We start from the raw sequence: 23407 nt of genomic DNA, 5'->3' as shown, positions 1-23407 counted from the left end.
TCACGCTTCTTGTTTACATCCTTCACTGACTCTACTAATGCTGTGAACGAACGCCATTCGAAAACAACTCCGCTGTTTTTTTTTATGCATTTCAGATGCACCTTGAGCGTGCATTTTGTTTTTCGATCGGGGTGCAACAAATTCACGATGAATCAACAACATTCCTGGAAAAGTACTTGGCGGCGTAACGCGCGTGCAGCGAGCGTCCTAAGCGAAGGAGGCGGTTGGTATTTTGTTTACCACCGACCGGAGCTTTTGGCGCATGAAAAATAAGCTCCCGCGTCCGCAACCATCGGCGTCGCGACGCAGAATATGGGCTTTCCCCACAACGTCAACGTCAGATGCGCGGCGACGACGACGACGCTCGTCGTCAATCAACCAATCATCTGGCGTCGCATCTCGACGACCGGGTGACTTGGGTGCTGCTTTTTTCGGGCAACGACGAACCTGTTTTTCGTGTTGGTCTCCCTGCCTAATGTTTGCTTGGCTGGCAGATTTCATCGAGTTTTTTGCAATTCCTGATTCCTGTTTTTTTCTGTCTTGTTGGCCCGCTGACCCGCGCGCGAGTTTGTCCAATTTGGTCGTTCGTCATTGGTGCCCGGGTGGTGGCTCGTCTCCGAATCGACCAATCAGCGTCGATTGTCATCATTATTCGTTGATTACGAGCGGGGCGATGCCGTACGACGCCCGGACGAGAGAAGAAGAGCAATTTTCGTTTTCCACCACCGTCGGCAGGCTGTTGCCAAGGGGGTGATGGCGCGCTTCTGATGACGTGATACCCGCGCGCATCGAACGGCTAAAAGGATATTGCGGATTTTGTTTTCGCAGTGCTGGCGCTGCTGTTGGCTCTGGCTGGCTGTGCGAAATGGCGTCGTTGGCGCGTGGATCGAGAAAAACAACTCACTTCATTTCGAAGGAGGGAGGGAAAGGTCGAGTCGAGTCGCAAAAATAAAAAGGAATGTCGTTCGAGGTTTGTTTACGACCCACACTGCAGTTTCGGGGAATATGGGTGTTTGTAATGGCGATGTTTGTTGTTGATTAATGCTGATTTTGCGTTAATCAATAAGATTTAGCTATATCATTTTATAAACAACCATTTGTATCTCGGCATGACATCCTTACTGAAACAGAGCCTACATCTTAGCTTATGAGTACTTCTAAACTTCTATGAGTACCTCAGCAGTTATTTACAGAGTTTTTTCAGCATGTACTGCACAATGTCGGACAAAACATTGAGACCACCGGTCGTTTCCCATACTAAATGGCCAGCTTATTTCCTGTATGCTCCTGTTCTACATATGTACACCTTTTGCCATTTTGCGACCAACTAGCCCCACTTTGAGCCTTCCGACCCCTATTGATACGCCATGTTGAACCAATGTTTACTCGACTTGGCCCTGGCGATGGATCTAGCCTACTCCGTCAGAGTTCTCCCTCGTTGTTCCTACAGCCAATTTCGCTGTAGTACTAATGTGATCTGAACTACAGTTCAGTTAACCGCGTTCCATTTTCCTTCGTCACTGCATATTCGTTCGACAATATTGTATACGTTATTGTCAGTTCCAACAGATGCAGCCATTTAACTTTGTGGTTGCACAAGCCTTGAACAATTAAACAATACATGCTCCGGTGTTTCTTCAATGCCCCGGCAATCAGAACACATCGGCGACCTTGTATGGCCGAATCTGCGAAAGTACTGCCTCAAGCAGCCATCACCAGACAGAAATTTCGTAATTTGGAAATTAACCTCTCCGTGTGCTCGACAGATTGGGAATGAGACGATGGGTTCATCTGCTGTTCACTGCGTTTTTCGGCTACTGCTGCCGTTTGAGTAGTGTGCTGGCTCGCTTTCTTTTCCGAACTCCTCTTGCGTCTCGGTCTCTTGTAGCTCGCGCTATTCTCTTCCAGTAGCAGACAGATAAGAATCATCTCGGCTAACACGCACACTAAATCTGACGAAACAATTTGATATGAACTCGACAAGCGCATTGCCATCAGCCTAAACGTACGATTCAGCTGGGCTAGATTTCTTCCAGTCTTCAATACCGCCAACCACATTGGGCCTGCGCACCGAATGATTGCCGACGATACCCTCGCTAGTAACCGCCTCTTGCTGCTGCTGTTGCTTATCGCAGAGTTGTTGGGCATGATCCGGGATAGTGCTGAACTGCTGAGATCACTGCCGCAGTACCGCATGCCGTGATCTTCTTGCAGACGTAGTCGACATGATTGTCAGTCAAAGTTCAGTCGATAGTTCAACATCACCCCACTTCGCATTTTGAGTAAATAATACACTCGCCTCGCCGACCATGATTCTTGCACGCTGTACTGTCTTCCGGTGACTGCACCCATGCAGTTTTCCACAGCGTCTATCGCATCCATTCCTGCGGAACGACCGCTGGTGTCTATATCGTAAATAAGTGTCTGATTTTGAAAATAGCATTTCAGGATCTGGCACAGACACTCAGACATCCTCAACATGTGTAACGAATCGGCAATTGCTATCCAGCTGGCATTTTTTACATCCAGGCCAATATGCTGATGGGTCTCCGGGAGGTTTACCTGGCTTCGGTAACAGCACTAACTTCTTCCGCATCGGATTTACGTCGATAGCTGTTCTTAGGGCCCCGTTAAGCATTTCGTTCGGGCCTGAGGCACTCTCGGTTGGAAAGGCCTTTGCTACTGCGGTCAACACTTCGTTACCTTGCCTTACCGGTCAGACTAAGGCCTGATTGACCTCTGCTGTACATAGGGTCGTCTCCATTCTGCTCGGTCCAGTTCCGCACTCTACGAAGGGTTCGCAGATTGTCCTCCACTTGATCGACCCACCTAGCTCGCTGCGCACAACGTTTTCTTGTACCGGTCGGATGACTATCCGGGTTGCTATCCGACATCCTAATGACGTGACCCGCCCACCGTAGCCTCCCGATTTTCGCGGTGTGGACGATGGTTAATTCTCTCAGCAGCTGATGCAGTTCGTGGTTCATTCGCCTTCTCCAATTTCCGTCTTCCATCTGCACTCTGCCGTAGATAGTACGCAACACCTTCCGTTCGAAAGCTTCAAGGGCGCTTTGGTCCTCAAACGATCAGATATTCTCCTTCATCCGACGTTTCGAAGTGTATTACAACTTCTTCAGGGAATAAGAAGTGTTAATCGCTTTCGTTTTAAAAGGCTTTGTGGAAGCATAACCCGTCCGAAAAACTGTTTAAAAAACGTTGGAATCGACTTTTTGAACACTAGTTATATTTTTGCCGAATTCGGTTCGCACTTCTAAAAACACTACTACATATAAAGATTCCGTTGATTTTAACAATCACAAAACCTTCATCTGCACAGTACAAAACTTCCTTAACGGGATATTACTGTTGATCATTTCTGAAATCCAGTTTTCATTTCCGGTTTGGAGTCGGTATGGCTTCGAAATGATAGCAACATCGCACTTTTGTTCTACAACGGCTTGCCGCAGCAAAAACTGTGCTGTTTGAGGTTTATTTGAATTACCTCCAATGGGACTTTGTTGCACTCGCTTCGGCCATTTGTCGGGTGATTACTATATTCTCCGCATTAGCGTAGATCAGACTTCTTGGGAACTCCCTGCAGCCTTGAGCCTTGTGACCAATTTCGTGCCACGTGGCCGTATTAATTCTAGACATTTGTAGCACACTTCCGGTTGCTGAGAGATACTCAGCGAGCACACGGGGCACACAGACTGCCTACTTCGATCTTACCAACTCTTAGTGTCTCGTTGTTTACTCGGTAGTTTAATCGATGTCACCTGCGTGCCAGAAGGCCCGTTTTTTATACCGATGGCCATCTGGACTTCTCTTAGCTCACACTGCTCATTCATGAATAAACCTACTTCTTCCTCCGATGTGACCCAAGTTTTTGCATTGGAGTGTCGCTTTCTCGGTTAGTTCTTTGTAGAATAAGCTGCTGGCTTTTGGATCTCTTTTTAACTCCAGGATCATTTCCCTATTACGGATGCGTCTGATTTTCTTCACGTCCGTCTGGATTCGTTCGATGGTACTTAGAACTTTTGTATACGTTCGTTGCTTGCTTAAACGATAAGAACTTCACCTTTCTTTCTCCTCCTGATAAATTTACGATTTTCGGATCTGCTTTTACTGCGCGATTACCCTTTTCGTTTGCCGACAGCTTGCCGTAACCACACTTCTATACTAGACGGAAATGTCTTTCCATTTTGCTGCCAGAAAGAGAAAACGTTACAGAAATGATCAGCATCGTTCCTTTCCTTGCAGACAGGGACAGAACTTGGCACATCTGTCCGGGAAAAAGGCAAGACATTTCTGTCTGGTAAAGACGCCTGCTGCGATGACATTCTCCGCTGGCGAGCGTGCACCTTTACCGGGGGCGTCCTTGTGTTTCTTGGAGCCGCCGTGTCGAACATCTTCTGGCGAAACCCTTGGCCTCTTCGGCGTGAAGAAGGGTGTAGTTGTCACCCTCTGGGGAATACTCCCAACAACACTGACTTCCTCTGTAGTTGCAATGAAACAATTTCAAAGATCGTAACTTGAGCAACACATTCGCCGAAACACCATTGAAATAAATCCGACATTATCGACATCAGGAGCTATCGTGGCGCTAACATCGACTCTAACCACTACCTGGTGATGGTCAAACTGCGCCTAAAACTCTTCGTAATCAACGATGCACTGTACCGACGGCCGTTACGATATAAGCTAGAGCGACTGACACAACCGGACGTTGCCTCAGCATACACGCATAATCTCGAGGCAGCGTTGCGAGACGAGGGTGAGCTCGATGTGGTCCCTAGAGGGCTGCTGGAATACAGTAAAAGCAGCCATCAACGACGCAGCTGAGAAAACCTTTGGGAACATGAAACGAAGTCGACGAAACGAAGAGTTCGACGAGGAATGCAACGCGGTTTTGGTGTAGAAAAACGTTGCACTTACGGTAATGCTTCAGCATGGAACCTGGCAGAACGTGGAACGTTATAAATAAGAGCGGGAACATAAGCCTGCGTCTTGTGGGAGAAAAAGCGTAGATTGCGAGAAAATGGAACAGCTGTGCTGTTCCCAAGTAACATGGAAGTTCAACCAGAAGCTCAACGCTTCCCGCAACGGCAACACACGGCGTGTGTATGGGAAAGGTTTATAACAAAAAAATAGGCATCGTCAAATTTTTCGCTATTCAAAAATAGAGGCTTTCAGCTTTCATTTGCACGGTCCCTCAAAAAAATCCACCGAGGGATCTCGAACAACTTTTTCAGAATACTGTATTTCCCCATACAAAATGAACGGTTCCAAATTAATCCCTATTTCTACTTAACAAACATACCCAATTTTTGTATGAAAAAGTTCCCCCGATGGAATATTTCGATGTTGGGCTTGAATGAAAGCTAGAAGCGTCAACTTTCACGTAACGTAAAAATTAGCGATGCCTATTTTTTTGTAATAAATTTCTTCTACCAGACACACCGTGCAACAGTGCGAGCTTAAATGTGCCGGGAAAACGAGCACATTTCTACTACAACCTAGGGGCAAGACAGATACAGCGAGAGTAACTCTGTTATCGCAGTGTTGCTCAGAATTCCTCTGGCTAGCTCTGGATCACTCTGGTTGTTCTGGCAGCACTGCATGAGTGCCGGTTGCCACAAGATATGAGTTCGGCCGATGAGGCATTGGTAAGTGTCGTTTGACAGGTGTCAGAGTGACAGCAGAGATGACATGAGAAGGAGAGAGAGACAGATAGCTGTCAAAGGTAGAAAGTAAATAAAAACAAAAGAAAGGAAGAAATTGAATTAGATTGAAGGTGCCATTGCGATTGTTGATAGGCAAAATAAAGTTAGAATAGATTAACAGTTCGGAAGTTTGGTGATTAAAAAGGAAGTTGAAATTCGGTTGAAATAGAGAAAGGTGCGCGAGTGATTAGTAGACGAGAAACGAATCAGGTTTGGTCAGACGATCACAAGCACATATAGTAAGTAGCAAAACTTATGTACAATTAGATTGAATAGTAAGGAAACTTGTAATAATCCGTAGTGTTCTCCGAGCCACGGGAATAAATTGAGGGATTTGACAAGATAGAGACCCGACGGGACAATACATACTGGACAGCAGACTGAGAAAACAGGTAAATTACTTGAAAGAGTTGAATGAAGTGAAAGTAAATACAAGATTGATAACAGATATCGGATACGCACGACGAGGACGAGACCGTCTACACAGTGGTCCAAACTGAATTTATTAAGGACAAAATTTGTAAGTTTAATTTTCGTATATTTGATATTGATATGGACAAAAATATAAATGTAACATTTCAATAGGTGATTGCGTCGCCTAAAAAGGAAGGTAGAAGAGAAGCCGTTAGAGGAAGAAAGACAAACTAAAATTGTAAGTGTATTTATGCGAGTAAGAAATGCTAAATTGTAAGATTTCACGAAACATTAAATTTTATTACTTACAGTTTGATCTGCCATAACGTAAAACGGCTGATTTTCAAAAACGGTTTGTTGATCCGAAATTCCGACCCGAACAAAATCAAAAATTTTAAATCGGATTCTTCGGAATGGCTTCCTCACCCTCCAAGACCGAGCAATGTTTGTTCTGCTCGATGTCGGAGTCGATGTCTGAGGACGTAAACTGGGTCCAATGTGGGAAGTGTCAACACTGGGCACATTTTTCTTGCGCTGGTGTTGATCAAGGGGTTGTCAACAGTGATTGGCGGTGCCCACAGTGTCTCCCAAGTAGTGCGCAGCAGCTGAAAGTTCCGGATGCAGCGGCCAAGAAGCGGAGCAAGAAGTCCGGCCAAAGAAGCGATGGAGGGTCCGACCTGGGAGCTGGCTCTGACGTGGATCCGATTGAGAAGCAGTTGGAAGAGGAGCAACTCGCCAAGGAGAAGGCCTTTGCAAAGCAGATGGCGGCGCGGAAGAAGCTACTTGCTCGGCAGAAGGCGTGGAAGGAAGAACAGCAGAGGCAAGAACAGGAGATGCGTGAGCTGGAACTCCAGGTTCAACGCGAAATGGAGGAGCAGCAGTTGGAGCACGAACAGAAGTTACTGGACGCCCAACTGGCAGCAGAGCAGGGAAGCGATTCGGAGGCAGTTTACGAGCAGCGTCAACCGAGTCAACGCGCTGAAAGGCCAAGAAAGCGCTGTTGGTGAAGCTTCGGAGGACCATCCGAAGAAGAGAGTGAAGGAGTGGCTGAAGGATCAGTCGGCGGCAGTCGTCAAGCCGTCGACCGCGGATTTTCGGGGAGCGTACCCAAAAGGAGACGAACTATTCGGAGCGGGATGCTCGACGCAAGTTGGCAAGCCAAAGCCGATGTCGAAAGTGCCGGTGATCACGGAATTCGAAGCTGGCACAAGTGAGGACAGCGACAGTGATGGCGACAGCAGCAGCGACGAGTCGTTTAAAGACGTTCGTGCGGAGAGCAGCCGGCGTGGCAGTCTGCGGAGGAGCAGAGTTGTTGACGGGCCGGGGCCAAGAGTTGGCCGAATCTACGAAGAGCAGCTAGATGATCGAGCGGAAAGCAGCCGGCATAGCAGTCTGCGGAGAAGCAGAGGTGCTGAAGGGCCAGGGCCAAGCGTTGGTCGGATCTCCAGGGAGCAACTAGCTGCTCGAAAAGCAGTGTCGCAACACCTTCCAAAGTTTCGGGGAGAAGCAGAAGTCTGGCCGCTGTTCATTAGCAGCTTCGAATACACGACGGCGGCGTGCGGATTTTCAAATCTGGAGAACCTGAAGCGGTTGCAGGACTGCTTACAAGGCGACGCACTCGAGGCAGTAAGAAGCAGGCTGGTTTTACCGGACTCAGTACCAGACGTGATAACCGATCTACGGAATCTGTTCGGGAAGCCGGAGAAGCTGCTGAAGACGCTGCTGACGAAGGTGAGAAACGCTCCAGCGCCGAGAGCCGATCGGCTGGAAACCTTCATAAGTTTCGGCATCACCGTAAAGCAATTATGTGATCATCTCGAAGCGGCACAGCTCAGCGACCACCTCAATAACCCGATGCTAGTGCAGGAGCTGGTCGACAAATTGCCGCCGAGCTACAAGCTGGATTGGGTCCGGTATAAGCGCGGCAGAGTGGACAGTCCGCTGAGGATGTTCACTCGATTCACAACCGACATCGTTTCCGACGTCTCCGAGGTGACGGAGTTCTCTACACTGTCGGTGAACGAGCGGGTGCGGCCTGGAAGAGAGAATCCCCGGAAGAAGGAGTTTGTGCATGTGCACGAATCAGAGAAGAGGCAGAATGAAGGTTCTCGCAGCGAGGTGACCAGCCGGCCATGTTGGATTTGTAGGCGAACGGATCATCTCATCCGTAATTGCGATGAGTTTAGGAAAATGAACATCGCGGAGCGGCTACGAGAAGTCGAGAAGCAGAAACTCTGCGGAATCTGCTTGAACAAACACAGCGGAAGTCGGTGTTCGTCGAAGATCCGGTGTATGATGCGGAATTGCCAGGGATCTCATCATCCTTTGCTGCACCGGGTGGAAGAGTCAGTGCAGCTGCAAGAAGCGAAGTCAGACTGCAAGGTGATTTTCCGGATGATGCAAGTGACACTTCACGTCGGCAAGCGGCAGTACGACACCGTCGCATTTCTGGACGAAGGGTCGTCGGCGACGTTGGTGGACGACGCGGTGGCAAAGCGACTGAAGGCAGAAGGGACACTAGAGCCGCTGATAGTCACGTGGACCGGCAACATCAACCGGTTTGAGAACGAGTCCAGAAGCGTGGAGATGATGATGTCGGCGAAGGGCTCAAAGGAGAAGTATCCACTGTTCAACACGCGGACAGTATCTGAGCTGCAGCTTCCCAAACAGAAGGTTCGGTTTACAGAGGTGGTGAAGCGGTACACACATCTTGCTGGTGTGCCGGTGAAGGACTTTCCGTCCGGCGTACCGACGATTCTCATCGGGCTAGACAACCTGCATCTTTTCGCACCGCTGGAGTCTCGTGTTGGGAAGCCGAACGAACCGATCGCAGTTCGGTCGAAGATGGGCTGGACGATTTACGGCTCCGAGAAACGGAGGCCTACGGCGCAGACGTATTTAAACCTGCACTCCGTCACACCGGTGAGCAATCAGGACCTCCACGACCTGATACGGGAGCAGTACGTGCTGGAGGAGGCGCCAACCGCATCATACGCCATTCCAGAACCGGCGGAAGAAAAACGGGCTCGAGAAATCCTCGAGTCGACAACGAAGCGAGTAGGCGATCGTTTCGAAACAGGCTTGCTGTGGCGAAGCGACGAAAGGCGATTTCCGGACAGTTACCCTATGGCCGTCCGGCGGATGAAAGCACTCGATCGAAAACTGGAACGAAACCCAGCGCTGAAGGAGAACGTGTGTCGGCAGATTGAGGACTATCAGTCGAAGGGATACTCGCACAAAGCTACCGATGCTGAGTTGTCGGAGACGCCGCTGAATGCGGTGTGGTATCTACCGCTGAACGTTGTGGTGAATCCACGGAAACCAGGCAAGGTGCGACTAGTATGGGACGCGGCGGCATCAGTGAACGGAACGTCGTTGAATTCGGAGCTACTTAAGGGTCCGGACATGCTGGTCCCTCTTCCCCGAGTCATCTGCCATTTTCGAGGGCGTCCGGTGGCCTTCGGCGGGGACATCCAGGAAATGTACCACCAAATCCGCATCAGAACGGAGGATAAGCAAGCGCAGCGGTTTCTCTTCAGGAACAGTAGCGAGGAAGCTCCGCAGGTGTATGTCATGGACGTGGCAACCTTCGGCTCGACGTGCTCGCCAAGCTCAGCACAATACGTGAAGAACTTGAACGCCGAGCAGTATTCGGAACAGTATCCAGAAGCGGCAGTAGCGATAGTCAAGCGGCACTACGTTGACGATTACTTCGACAGCGTGAACACAGTAGAGGAAGCGATCCGGCGAGCCAACGAAGTGAAATTCGTTCATTCGTGTGGCGGGTTCCGAATCAGGAACTGGGTGTCGAATTCCGGAGAGTTCCTGGAGAAGCTTGGAGAGCGAAGTGGTGAGTCGGCAGTGCATTTCAGCCTGGACAAGAGCACGGACTACGAGCGGGTGCTAGGAGTTGTATGGGATACGATCCAAGACGTTTTCTGTTTCGCAAAGGCCTCGAAGACAGAACACTCGAAGGTACTACGAGGAGAAGAACGTCCGACGAAACGAATTGTGCTCAGTATAGTGATGGCACAGTTTGATCCGGTGGGTTTCCTCACGCCAGTCACCATTCTGGGAAAAATGCTGATCCAAGACCTCTGGAGGACAGGCTGTCAGTGGGACGACGAAGTGGACGAAGCATCCTTCAACAAGTGGAAACGGTGGACGAACATTCTAGCGGATGTGCACGCATTCAGACTGCCACGCAGCTACTTCGGTCACGCTCGGTTGGAAGAGATTAGCGACGTACAATTGCACATTTTTGCGGATGCGAGCGAGACGGCGTATGGATGCGTAGCGTATTTCCGAGCAATAGTACGAGGAGAAGTGATGTGCGCGCTGGTAATGAGCAAAGCAAAGGTAGCACCGTTAAAGCAGCTGTCAATTCCTCGTTTGGAACTTCTGGCAGCGGTTCTTGGGGCACGGATGTCGCAGACGGTACGCGAGAACCACAACTTTGCCATCACGAAGGTGGTGTTCTGGATTGATGCAGAGGTGGTGCTATCATGGATCCGATCCGATCAGCGCCGCTATAAGCAGTTCGTCGGATTCCGCATTGGAGAAATCCTGAGCCTGACGAGACTGGCAGACTGGCGATGGGTGCCAACAAGGCTGAACGTAGCGGACCAGCTGACGAAGTGGGGCAAGAATCCGGAGATACACCCGGACAGCCCGTGGGTGCGAGGACAGCAGTTCCTGTACGAGAGCGAGGAAGACTGGCCGATGAAGAGTTTGCCGCCGGTGAACACAACGGAGGAACTACGAGTGCACCTGTTGTTGCACGATGTGAAGGTCCCAGCGGTGCTTGTGGACGCGAACCGCTTCTCGAAGTGGACGGTCCTGGTGCGAACGATGGCGTGTGTGCTACGATTCGTATCGAACTGTAAGCGGAGGAGGAAACGGCTTCCGATTGAAACTCTGCGAGCGACGAGCAGTCAACTGAAGGTGCGGTTATCGAATGAAGGTGTGTCAGTTCGCGCACCCTTGAAGCAAGAGGAGTATGAGAAGGCGGAACGGTGTCTGCTAAAGATAGCACAGTCTGAATGCTTCATCGACGAGCTGAAGGTGCTGTCCAGGAACCAGTGTCGACCAGTAAGCCAGTGGATGGCCATCGAGAAGGCCAGCCCGCTATACAAGCTGACTCCGATGATCGACGAAGACGGACTGATACGGATGGAGGGACGCGTCGAAAGAGCGGAATTCCTACCGTTCGACCTCCGGTTTCCGGTCATTCTTCCGGGCGACCACCAAATTACGCGGCTGATAGTTCAGCATTATCACGAGCTGTGTGGCCACGGATACCGCCAGGCGGTGAAGAACGAATTGCGACAGTTGTACCACATTCCGCACGTAGATGCAGTGGTCCGGAAGGTGTCGGCTTCCTGTGTATGGTGCAAGGTACATCGATGTCGTCCGGAAACTCCAAGAATGGCGGCACTGCCAGTGCAGCGACTGACGCCGAATCTACGGCCGTTCAGCTACGTCGGAGTCGATTACCTGGGGCCGTTCGACGTGACCATAGGGCGCAGAACGGAGAAGAGGTGGATCGCGCTGTTCACCTGCATGGTAACACGCGCGGTGCATTTGGAGGTGGCGTTTGGACTAACGACGCAATCTTGTTTGATGGCGATACACCGGTTCATCGGCCGCCGTGGCTGGCCGGTCGAGTTTTTTTCGGACAACGGGACGAATCTGCGAGGAGCCAGCAAGGAAGTAGTGGAGTCTGTGCTGGGCATCAGCGATGACTGTGCAGACCAACTGACGAACGCGAGGACGAAGTGGACGTTCAACCCTCCGGCCGCACCACACATGGGTGGCGTTTGGGAGCGGTTGGTACGTTCGGTGAAGGAAGCGCTCACCGCGCTCGATGACGGAAGGCGATTGACGGACGAGATCCTGCAGACGGCAATTGTGGAAGCTGAGGACATCATCAACTCCCGTCCACTGACATACGTGTCGCAGGAGTCTGTAGAAGCAGAAGCACTCACTCCAAACCATTTTCTGAGGGGTGCATCTCCGAACCAGCCGTGTGTGACGCGGTTTCCTCCTCAACCAGCGGAGGCCCTTCGGGACGCGTTCCAGCGTTCGCAGCAGTTAGCCAGCGTAATTTGGGAACGATGGATCAAGGAGTACGTGCCATCGTTGAACCAGAGGACGAAGTGGTTCGGCGAATCGAGGCCATTGCGAGTTGGAGAGGTAGTGTACGTGGTCGAGGGTGCTAACCGGAAGTGCTGGGTCCGTGGAGTAGTTGAAGAGGTCATCGCGTCCGGCGACGGAAGAATCCGTCAAGCGTGGGTGCGTACCAGCACTGGAAGGTACAAGCGAGCAACAGTGAAGCTGGCCAGGATGGAGATAGACTGTGGTAACCCTGAGCCGGATGAGGCCTCCGGGACAGAGTTACGGGCCGGGGAATGTTCTGGCAGCACTGCATGAGTGCCGGTTGCCACAAGATATGCGTTCGGCCGATGAGGCATTGGTAAGTGTCGTTTGACAGGTGTCAGAGTGACAGCAGAGATGACATGAGAAGGAGAGAGAGAGACAGATAGCTGTCAAAGGTAGAAAGTAAATAAAAACAAAAGAAAGGAAGAAATTGAATTAGATTGAAGGTGCCATTGCGATTGTTGATGATAGGCAAAATAAAGTTAGAATAGATTAACAGTTCGGAAGTTTGGTGATTAAAAAGGAAGTTGAAATTCGGTTGAAATAGAGAAAGGTGCGCGAGTGATTAGTAGACGAGAAACGAATCAGGTTTGGTCAGACGATCACAAGCACATATAGTAAGTAGCAAAACTTATGTACAATTAGATTGAATAGTAAGGAAACTTGTAATAATCCGTAGTGTTCTCCGAGCCACGGGAATAAATTGAGGGATTTGACAAGATAGAGACCCGACGGGACAATACATACTGGACAGCAGACTGAGAAAACAGGTAAATTACTTGAAAGAGTTGAATGAAGTGAAAGTAAATACAAGATTGATAACAGATATCGGATACGCACGACGAGGACGAGACCGTCTACACAGTGGTCCAAACTGAATTTATTAAGGACAAAATTTGTAAGTTTAATTTTCGTATATTTGATATTGATATGGACAAAAATATAAATGTAACATTTCAATAGGTGATTGCGTCGCCTAAAAAGGAAGGTAGAAGAGAAGCCGTTAGAGGAAGAAAGACAAACTAAAATTGTAAGTGTATTTATGCGAGTAAGAAATGCTAAATTGTAAGATTTCACGAAACATTAAATTTTATTACTTACAGTTTGATCTGCCATAACGTAAAACGGCTGATTTTCAAAAACGGTTTGTTGATCCGAAATTCCGACCCGAACACTGGTTTTCCCGAAGTGTTGCCTCATACCAGTGAAAAATCGAGCAGTCTTGCCCGATTTCCCGCTTTGTAGAGACGTTTTTGAATGGATTCGAACAAAAAAGGTTACTCAGGATTACTCAGAGTTGCTCCGAATTTCACAGTGTCTTGCCTCTAGACTACAACGGCAAAGGCCTTCTATCTACTTGTTTTTTTTTGCGACAAATTACAAAATCCTTCCATGATGTCTATGCAATGAAGGCAGTCTACTGTGTAGTGGTTCGTAGTGTATTGGAATACGCTGTTCAAGTTTGGGCTCCGTATTGCCAAGTTCAACGTAGTAGAGTTGAGCGCGTCCAACGATCATTAATTACGGCGCCTGTCGTGGAATGATGCTGTGAGGTTAGGTACCCCCATACGAAAATAGGTGCATGCTGTTGCAGTTGGAGACACTAGCATCGAGAAGGGTAATGCTGCAGAGACTGTTCTGTTTTAATCTGCTGGCAGGGAACATCGACTGCGGAGAGCTGCTTTTTCAATTGAATATTCATGCCCAAACTCGTCATCTTCGGAATCATGCTCTCTTCTACCTACGCATCGCACGCTTTATGGACATTTCAACCCGTTGCATTTCTGCTGCAGGCTTTTCAGCGAAGTCAATGACAATTTTGATTTTAATATTACAAAGACAACGTTTGGGAGCGAGCAATGGCGCTTAAGCCTAGGCATTAGGGCCAGGACACGGACTAAATACCTGTGTCCCATCCCAGGAAGCACCAAGGGCCAAGGGGTGACATTAACCTTTTTAGCATCGTCACCCCCACCGATTTTCACCGTATTTTACTTTTCAATAAACTGAGCGGTTGGTACGAGATGTCCCCGCTCATTGTTTTCATTGTTGAATCAAAAACGCTGCACAGTAGGCCTGGCCGCTTTAATGATTGTAATGCATCTTCGATGTACTGAAATCATTAATAATGACAAGAAAAATGATGGAAGTAGTCGTTTCCCTCATTTTCCAGGATTCTTTCAATGATTGGCTGTGTATGTGTAGACTAGACTAGACTAGACTAATATTACAAAGACAACGTTTGAAAATAGGATAAGGAATTAGGTTAAGTATCAGTCTGTACAACTAGTTAGGTTGAAGATGGTGAATAAATAAATTAAATTAAATTAAAAAAGGTCCATTTTTACGGACGAACGTGAGAGGATTGAAAGGTGTAAGCAGCACTTCGACAAACACCTGAATGGTGCAAAAAAATGCAGGAACTGTGGAACAAGCAGTGGAAAAAATGACTATCAGCACGACGGATGAGATGGCCAACCAACTCCCTCACTGCTGGAAAGGATAATATACTGCCCCGCTTCGCATGTCACTCCCATGTTGATTTTAAAAGTGCCTACGTATTGCACTATAACTTCAATTGTTTAAAAAAAAATGTATTCAATTCATCTATAAACATTTCATTGCACATTGAGCTGTGAAATGAAGCGAGAAAAACATCAAATTTGTTTTAAATGAGCTCGTGAGAGACAAAAATATTATTCGCATTAGAAACAACATGGGACTGACATGCCAAGAGAGGCAGTACAGCAGCTGCACTCATTGAGATATGTCCGGAAAAGTTTACCACTTTTTGTGGGGTGTGAACAACGATAGTGTCATTCCCCTTGCTTGCCCTTCCCCTAGCAAGTATCAGTGACATCAAGCATCATGCCGAGGTTGTCAGTGTGATGCTGGCTCATTGAGGAGTGGAGCTTTGGCGGAGGAAGTCGCCTTAATCGTGAGTCCTGTACAATGCCAAGTGATTCTACTTTAGTTTGCTAAGATGGCAGGGAATGGATTGTACCGGTGAGTTACGCGATAGTCACACTTGTCACCGGCTGATTGTCAGGATGTGGGAAACGGAACAATTACCGCCAGAGCTTTACCGTAGGGCAAATCTTCCAAAAATGCCATGTATATCAGATTTATACGCATCACCTGTTCATCGATTTCAAGACGGCATACGACCGTGCAGTGCTATGGAAAATCATGGACGAGAACGACTTTTCCGGGAAGTTTACAAAGTTTACAAAAACATTGACCTGTGGTCCCCTACGATCACGCGATATGGACCCCGATACCCGAGAAAGATTTTCGAGGACTCGTAGTTTTCGAGCGACGCGTGCTAAGGGCGATGTTGGGCGACGTGTTGCGCGAATGCCGGATGCAACCCTGCAAAGATTTTGTTCGCTAGAAATCCGGATGCTATAAAACTTGAGAGGTTGAGAGGTAGGACCAGGTAGGACGTTTCCAAAGCTGGAGAGATGGTGCAGCGAGCTGAATATGTAGCGTATTGTATTATTGTGAACTCAGTCTTGTCTATGTAAAAATGTTGAACTAAATAAATGAAATGAAACCATTGAGTTAGACCTACCATCAGATGAAGTGCAAGTCCATTACTGAAAGTAAAAATCACATGACAAATGCATGTTTTCGATTGCAGAGAGTTCAAGATATTCTCAAGCGTTCAATTTGGTTTCACAAACATCATGCTTACGTACACAATTCCACTGAACTGGAAGTTTTTGCTCTTTCGCCAAAATATTTGCATTCCCTAAAGTGCACAAAAAATCGATGACAATGCAAGTCAATCCACCCCTCTAGCCCCTGGGAACCTACTCCCGAAAACAGGAAAAAAAAACACCAAATCCGGCAAGTCATAAAAACGCTTCTCCCGGTGAAGATGGAACTTGTTTTCCAGAGCGCACAGGCCCATCGTCAGCCATCTCAGGGGATACCGGTTCGATTTGCGTATCTGATCGTATAAATACATTCAGCAGCCACCGGCGCACGGTAATCAGCGAGGCCACCGCACCACCCGATAGGGTGTCACTGGGATTGTTGGCCGGTTGGTTAGTGTGGTGAGGTTGCTTGCTTCGAATCACGCCACTTTTGGGGGTCAGTATTCGTTTGGCGGGTGCAAAAATCTGCGCTGAACTCGCCAACAACAACTGATCGCGGATGATGATGCAGAGACACAACAACAGCTCGTCGAGCAGAAAAAAAACTAACCGGCAGGTTTCGATTTATTTGATTATGTTGATGCGATGGCGGCCGGCAGGTTATTAGGCTGCGGGGACGTCGCGTCGTCGTCGTCAACCGGGCAAGAAACCGATGGCACGTGGAGCTTTTTTTATCGTCTCCTAAAATGCTCCTTGGGCGCTGACTGGCGGTAACATTTGGTAAACCCGAATAACCTGTTCCGCCGGCTGGACAACGGTGGACACACTTTCGGCTAGATGAAATTTATTCATGGGGAGTGATAAAAAATCATTTGCGTTTGATAATTTATGCACTCGATGGGTAGATGGATGTAAATTCTTCGACTGTAGCTGTAGCTATGGACGGACTTCTGATAGATTAAGGTGAGAAAGTAGTCTCCTAAAGAATAAGAAAGGAAGCTGCTCTAGCAGTCTAGCTTGAACCGATCGAAACTGATATCAGGCAGTTTGGAGACATGGTGCGAACAAGATTGATGAGATTATCTGAAAATACCATGGATTACAGATTTGGATAGTGGGCAGATCACACAAACATGGTAAACTCTCAGCTCAGTTGTTTTAAATGGTGGATCTCATTTTCGACTCAATCGTGACCAAAAATAATCGGTATTACTTGGTTAAATCTGGTTATTTAATGCTAAGCAAGGACATCAGATTAGCAATTTTAAGACGAGAGGCTTGGCACTCGTTGGATCAATATTTTTCACAGAAAGAAGCACAAATTTGTATAATGATCTGTAATACCATAAAGAGCAGTCATTTTTTTTTACAAATTGAATTGAATTTTGAGTACATAGTGAGATACGTACAGGGTCTCTACATTTGTGAACCCCGTGTTTGCTTCTTCTTCTTTTTCTGTATGGTTCTACGTTCCCACTAGAAGTTGGCCTGCCTCTCTTCAACCTGGTGTTCTTTGAGCACTTCCACAGTTATTAATTGAAGGGCTTTCTTTGCCTGCTATTGCATGAATTTGTACATTGTGAGACAAGGACAATGATACACTATGCCCAGGGAGTCGGGAAAATTCTCCCGACTGGAATGGGAATCGAATCCGTCGTCTCCAGATTGGCGATCCATAACCTTAGCCACTAGGTTAACTGGAAACCCCGTGTTTGCTACTTTCAGTAAAAATGAAACGGCAAACTCGCGTGTCATGCCTCGAGCATGTGTGCTTGTCAACAACGCAATCGTTGCTACATTCGTCTGTGAACTAACTACTAGAGATGTGCTGTCACAATTGATGTGCTTTCGGAAACCTCCACCACAGAGAAACAGACGTAACAATTAGAACAAATTTGATTAAAAAACATCGTCACGAAAACGTAATCGCCCAATGCTAAACATGCCTTGTTTGGCCGAGCCACCACTATGGTAGTAGCGAGCAAACGTCAAACAAGTGCAAAAACGATGTCAGCGACGGATATGGTCAATCGATCAACTATTGAACCGTTTAATAGGTGGTCGATGGGAAGCGATCAGAGTGTGACGTCTTTTTTCCTGTGCCTTCACAGGGGTTCTATTATTCTGAAGAGAAGCGCTTTCTCAGTTTTGGAAAATTAATTACTTTCAATGAAACCTTACAAATGCTTCAAGAAAGCTCTTTAGTCTGCTGAACAATTCGGCTTGAAAACCCCAAATTGCCATCAAAACGTAGAGCATGTCAACATCCTCCTCTGATCACACTTCCATCCTTCCATATTGAAACCAATCCTGATGACCTTACTCTACATCTTCAACCGGCATGTTGTTGTCAGGATATCCTTGGTACATATATTTTTATTTCTGGAATCTTCCATAACCGACTAAAAAAATCTTCCCGCAACGTCTACTACAGATAAACCTTGATCAGCTCCTCGTTATTCGTAAATTTATGTCATTCGAGAAATGGATAAAAGAGTACAGTGAAATCGGTGTACATCGGCCATTTTTCAACTTCGGATACTCGAAGTCTTTCACATAATATTGAATGTTCAATTTCCTTCTGGCATTATATTTCAACTGGTAGAAAGTTGGCCGAGGTGTTGTTAATCGTGCAACTTACAACGAATCGACTGTATATCTTTCGTCCAGAGTAAGCCAGAGCCAGACAGTCAACCAGCTGAGTGCCGCTCATTTGCCTACATTATCGATAAAAACCGGTCGCTCTGGTGGAATATTTTCGAGATGGGCACAAAAAGGGGAAAGTGTTCCAGAACGTTCCGATCCAGCTTTCTTCGGTAATTTCTCCTCCTGCTCGTGCATTAGCTTAGTGGATGCATCGGAGTGGCTCAGGCTTGTAAGGAAAATGCACAAAAGCAAAGGAATTGTTAATCAGTTTTCCTATGAGAAATCTGTCAAACTACTGTCACGTGTTCATTGTTTTAAGGTCTTATTCCTCTTGGAGTTCTTTATGGGATTTCTCCAAGATTTTCTTTTGGGATTGCTGTAGGAATATCTTCTGGGGTTCCCTTAGATTTTTTTTTCTGAAATTCTTCCTTCTGATCCCATTCCCATCTGTCGTAATGCAATTCCTCTAGGACATTTGTGTAGGAATTTCCGCTAGTTTTTGTTTTATGAAATTCCTTATGAAGTTCCGCGATGAATATTTCCAACAATTTCTTAAGGAATTCCTCAAGTAGTTTTGTAAGGAATTCCCCCAGAATTTTTTATGAATTTTCATCAATAGTTTCCTCCAGGGTTACATTTCTTCTGGAATCCCAGAACAAAAAAACTACTGGAGATATTACTGAAGTCTTCTACAGAAAATCAGGAGGGCCTATTACGAGACATAAAAAAAATCCTGCAGGAATCTCGGAAGGTATTCTCGGAGGGAATTTCGGAAACAAGCTCTGGAAGATTCCCGGAACTCCTGGAGGAACCACGGAAGCAATTCCTCAAGATCTTCCTTTAAGAATCGGAGAAGGAATCATGGAAAGGACTTCTAAAAAAATCCCATTTGCAAACATTTTTTTTAGAAAATTCAGAAGAAACTCCTGGAATAATCTAAAAGAAAACTTCTGAAAAAGAAATTCCAAGAGAAATCATGAAACTAATTTCTGGAAAGGCCACGAAATGGCGGAATTTTCATAAGAAATTCTTGGAGGAATTTCAGATGGAATCTCTTGGGCATTGGCGTGGCCAGCTGACTCAAAGAGAACTTCTGAAGGAATCCTACATTAACCCCAGAAAGAATCTCATAAGGAACGCCTTGAGGGATCCTCAACTTCTAGAGGAATCGTGGAAAAAAATTCTGGAGTAATCACGGAAGAAATTCCAGAGAAATCCCTGAAGTAATTCGTGAGGAATCCTTCAAGGAGTTCCTAGAGCAAGTCATTAATCAGCACACTTTCCGACCCACCCCATATTTTGAATGCAGTCATACAACAAATAATTATTAAGTATTTAATCTATGATGCTACCAATGGAAAGCTGACGAATTTGTCTTAAAATTGAATCATTAACAACAAGTCCACGAAATGTAAATGACTTAGAAAAATATACCTTGGCAACCGTGGCGTGCAGTTCTCTATGGAGTTTGACACTGGGTCAACATGGTCGGTTTTTTTTGCAACAAAGCTTTTTCGATTCTTTGTGGCGTCCAAAACAATTGGTTTCTTTAACGGTGTTGAGATAATTCCATATTCTGAATCTGCATGCAAAACTGAGCCGAAATCAAAATTTTCATGAATCTCGGTGCTTGGGAACCTATTTAAAATTCAATTTGAAGTTTGTATGGGAGCGATTTGTCGAATCACCCCTCGTCGCATTTTGTACTGGGTGGAGCTGTCAAACAGTTACCCAGCTGTCAAAAGGTGATTTCAAAAAATCTTTTTGAAATTGATTTTAGGTATCAAAATAAAGTTCAGTTGAAAATCAGTTGAAAAAACATTTTTTCTAATCCATTAGTATACGTTGAATAGTGTGGTTTTTTTTGGTCACTGGATTCGAAGGTCGGTTCGACACCCTACCCTATTTCAAATGCCTTTTACAACGAACCTCGTAAATTTGAGTCTCCTTGCTATCACTTTTCCACAAACCACCTTGTTTTTGATGCGACATTTTGTTATCATCGTTGTAAAAAGAGAGTAAAGACTGAAGATGATGGCACGGTAAAGGCTGGGTAATCCGCACAATACAGATCCCTTTGAGATCACTACCCAAGTAACCAAAAGTTCTACGGCTGTTCGGGCTCGAAAGAAGTTGATCATCAATATTAATTTCTATTCCCGATCAGCCTAGATAGCCGTGTAGTGTCGGTAGCAGTTCCTTCAACTGGCTAAGAATAACACTACGGACCGTCTGTTCCGGTGGTAAGAGTCCACTAACAGGTGACCCCTAATTCATGGTGTCAAGCGGCTTAATGCGTACCGTGCCTAGGAATGAATGGTTAGGGGGGTCTAATAAAAACCTAGCCGCTAACGGTGCCTGTGGAGTACCAGGGCACCCTCCACAGTATTTTTGCCCTTACTGTGTTAAACGGAGCAATGACGCAGTGGACCTAATTTGTCTCCGGGATAATCGGCTACTTTTCTTAAGTCTCAATTCCGAGGCTTAACAAAAGTGGGTAAATGTATATTTTCATGACTGGAATCAAGTTTGTACAGGTAAACCTTCATCACGCAAAAGGTGCTTCTGCTGTGTTGAGTCGAAGGTTTAAAAAAGAAGGGCTGGAAGTGGCGCTAATTCAAGAGCCATGGTCCAATAAACGAAAGATTCTTGGTGTTCTGACACAAAATAGTAAACTATTTTATGATGAGCAACAAGATTCTCCCAGAACTGCTGTCCTAGTACGTAAAACGTTAAAATGTTATCCTATTACAGAGTTTATCAGAAAGGACATTGTTGCGGTCATGGTAGAGGTACCAACCACTAGGGGTAAAACTGAGATCGCTGTGGCTTCAGCTTACTTTCCTGGTGATGTTCCTGAGGTACCTCCTCCTGAGATCGCATCATTTGTTCAATTCTGTAAAGAAAACAACAAATCGTTCATCATTGGCTGTGACGCCAATGCGCATCACACGGTTTGGGGTAGTACGGATATTAACGGTCGAGGTGAGTCACTATTAGAGTATCTGTCTTCGAACAATATAGACATTTGTAATAATGGTGATAAACCTACTTTCTTAAATGCAATCAGACAAGAGGTCTTGGATCTAACACTGTGCAACGCTGCAATCTTTGACAAGATCACAAACTGGCACGTGTCAGATGAGATTTCTCTATCTGATCATAAACACATAATCTTCAATTGGAGCGGTGGAGATTATTCTAGAACTGCATTTAGAAATCCCAGGAAGACAAACTGGGATCAATATGTGGAATTGTTGAATTCGCATTCATTTACAATGGAGGAAACTATCGATTCAACCCAAAAGTTGGAATCATTTTCTCAAAGAGTAAATGAAAGTATCATCAATTCCTTTAACAGCAGTTGTCCCACCATACAATCGTCTTCTACTAGAGACGTGCCATGGTGGAACTTTAAACTGGATCGCCTAAGAAAATTTTCTCGTAAAATGTTCAATAGAGCGAAACAAACGGGAGATTGGACTCAGTATAGGAAAGCCCTGACTGAGTACAACAACGAAATTCGAAAATCTAAAAGAAAATCTTGGGTGCTGACATGTGAAAACATAAACAGTACTCCTGTAGTTGCTAGACTACAAAAAACGCTTGCAAAAGATCATGCAAATGAATTGGGAAATCTGAAGCGTGACGATGGAGCTTTTACCAAAACTCCTCGTGAAACTTTGGATTTAATGATGGAAACCCATTTTCCAGGTTCGGTTCTAAGTGTGGATTCCAATGATACTATATCTCTGGAAGGTGAAGGATGTCCTAGTATAAACTCAATGGAGTCAAATAGTACAGTAAACACCGCCTCAGATTTAGCTGATGAAATCTTCACGAAGGCCAGAGTGGAAAATGCGATAAGATCTTTTCAGCCTTTTAAATCTGCAGGAGTTGATGGGATATTTCCAGCACTGATTCAAAACGGAGAAACGGTGTTGGTTCCATCACTAATTGAGATGTTCAAGGCTAGTTTGAGATTGAATTTCGTTCCATCAAAATGGAGACTTGTAAAAGTTATCTTTATCCCGAAAAAGGGGAAACGAGATAAAACGCATCCGAAAGCATATAGACCAATTAGTCTTTCTTCAGTTTTGTTGAAGACTATGGAAAAGGTTTTGAAGGATTTTATCAATTCTTCTTACATAAAAGAGCATCCCCTGTCTGACTTCCAGTTTGCTTATCAATCTGGTAAGTCAACGGTTACGGCACTTCACTCGCTAGTAACAAAGGTGGAAAAAACGTTTTCAGCAAAAGAAATAGCTCTATGCGCCTTTTTAGATATAGAAGGAGCATTTGATAATGCCTCCTATTCATCTATGAAGCGTGCCATGGAGAATAAAAACTTCGACCAATGTATCATACATTGGATTCATACTGTGCTTGCAAAAAGAGAAATCACCTCTGAGCTGGGAAGTTCTTCTATAACAGTAAGGGCAACAAAGGGTTGCCCTCAAGGAGGAGTCCTCTCACCACTAATGTGGTCCTTAGTTGTAGACGATCTTCTGAAAAGCTTGAAGGAAAGAGGTTTCGAGTTTGTGGGCTTTGCAGACGATATAGTCATAATAGTGAGAGGAAAGTATGACGAAACTGTTTCGGAGAGAATGCAAAGGGCCCTAAACTATACACATTCATGGTGTATTAAGGAGGGCCTTAGCATCAACCCGTCAAAAGTCGTAATTGTCCCTTTCACTAGGAGAAGGAAGATCAACCTAAAAGCTTTTCGGCTTGGAGGGATACAAATTCATCCTAGTGATCGAGTCAAGTACTTAGGTTTGATTCTGGATGCCAAACTGAACTGGAATGCTCAAATTGAGTCCGTGATCGGTAAGGCAACAAGTGCGTTCTGGTTATGCTCCA

At 46.2% G+C, this 23407-nt stretch overlaps 3 protein-coding genes across 8 annotated transcripts in view; 1 reads left to right on the top strand and 2 right to left on the bottom strand.

The window, feature by feature from the left end:
• The window catches only part of LOC109410169 (metabotropic glutamate receptor 1), a 679657-nt gene that overhangs the window by 387586 nt on the left and 268664 nt on the right, over positions 1-23407 (bottom strand). The gene's annotated exons all lie outside the window — the stretch shown is intronic.
• The window catches only part of LOC109410125 (tyrosine aminotransferase-like), a 44970-nt gene that overhangs the window by 12121 nt on the left and 9442 nt on the right, over positions 1-23407 (bottom strand). The window lies entirely within an intron of this gene.
• Positions 1293-22924, top strand: LOC115256360 (uncharacterized). 6 transcript variants are annotated; one of them, XR_003892584.2, is made up of 4 exons: positions 1293-12913; positions 12976-13066; positions 13122-13194; positions 13260-22924. XR_003892584.2 is itself a non-coding variant. In XM_062845012.1 (4 exons), the coding sequence occupies exon 4, from the start codon at positions 6756-6758 to the stop codon at positions 12567-12569; it is 5814 nt and encodes a 1937-aa protein (XP_062700996.1). In that variant the 5' UTR covers positions 1293-5962; positions 6025-6115; positions 6171-6243; positions 6309-6755; the 3' UTR covers positions 12570-22924. The 6 variants fall into 6 exon arrangements, 1 of the variants encoding a protein (XP_062700996.1); XM_062845012.1 differs by having other exon boundaries at positions 1293-5962; positions 6025-6115; positions 6171-6243; positions 6309-22924; XR_009996114.1 differs by having other exon boundaries at positions 1293-13194; positions 13260-13326; positions 13400-22924.

This window comes from Aedes albopictus, chromosome 1, assembly GCF_035046485.1.
Source record: "Aedes albopictus strain Foshan chromosome 1, AalbF5, whole genome shotgun sequence".
In the NCBI taxonomy this organism is placed as follows: domain Eukaryota; kingdom Metazoa; phylum Arthropoda; class Insecta; order Diptera; family Culicidae; genus Aedes; species Aedes albopictus.
This window is presented reverse-complemented; position numbering and strand designations above follow the sequence as displayed.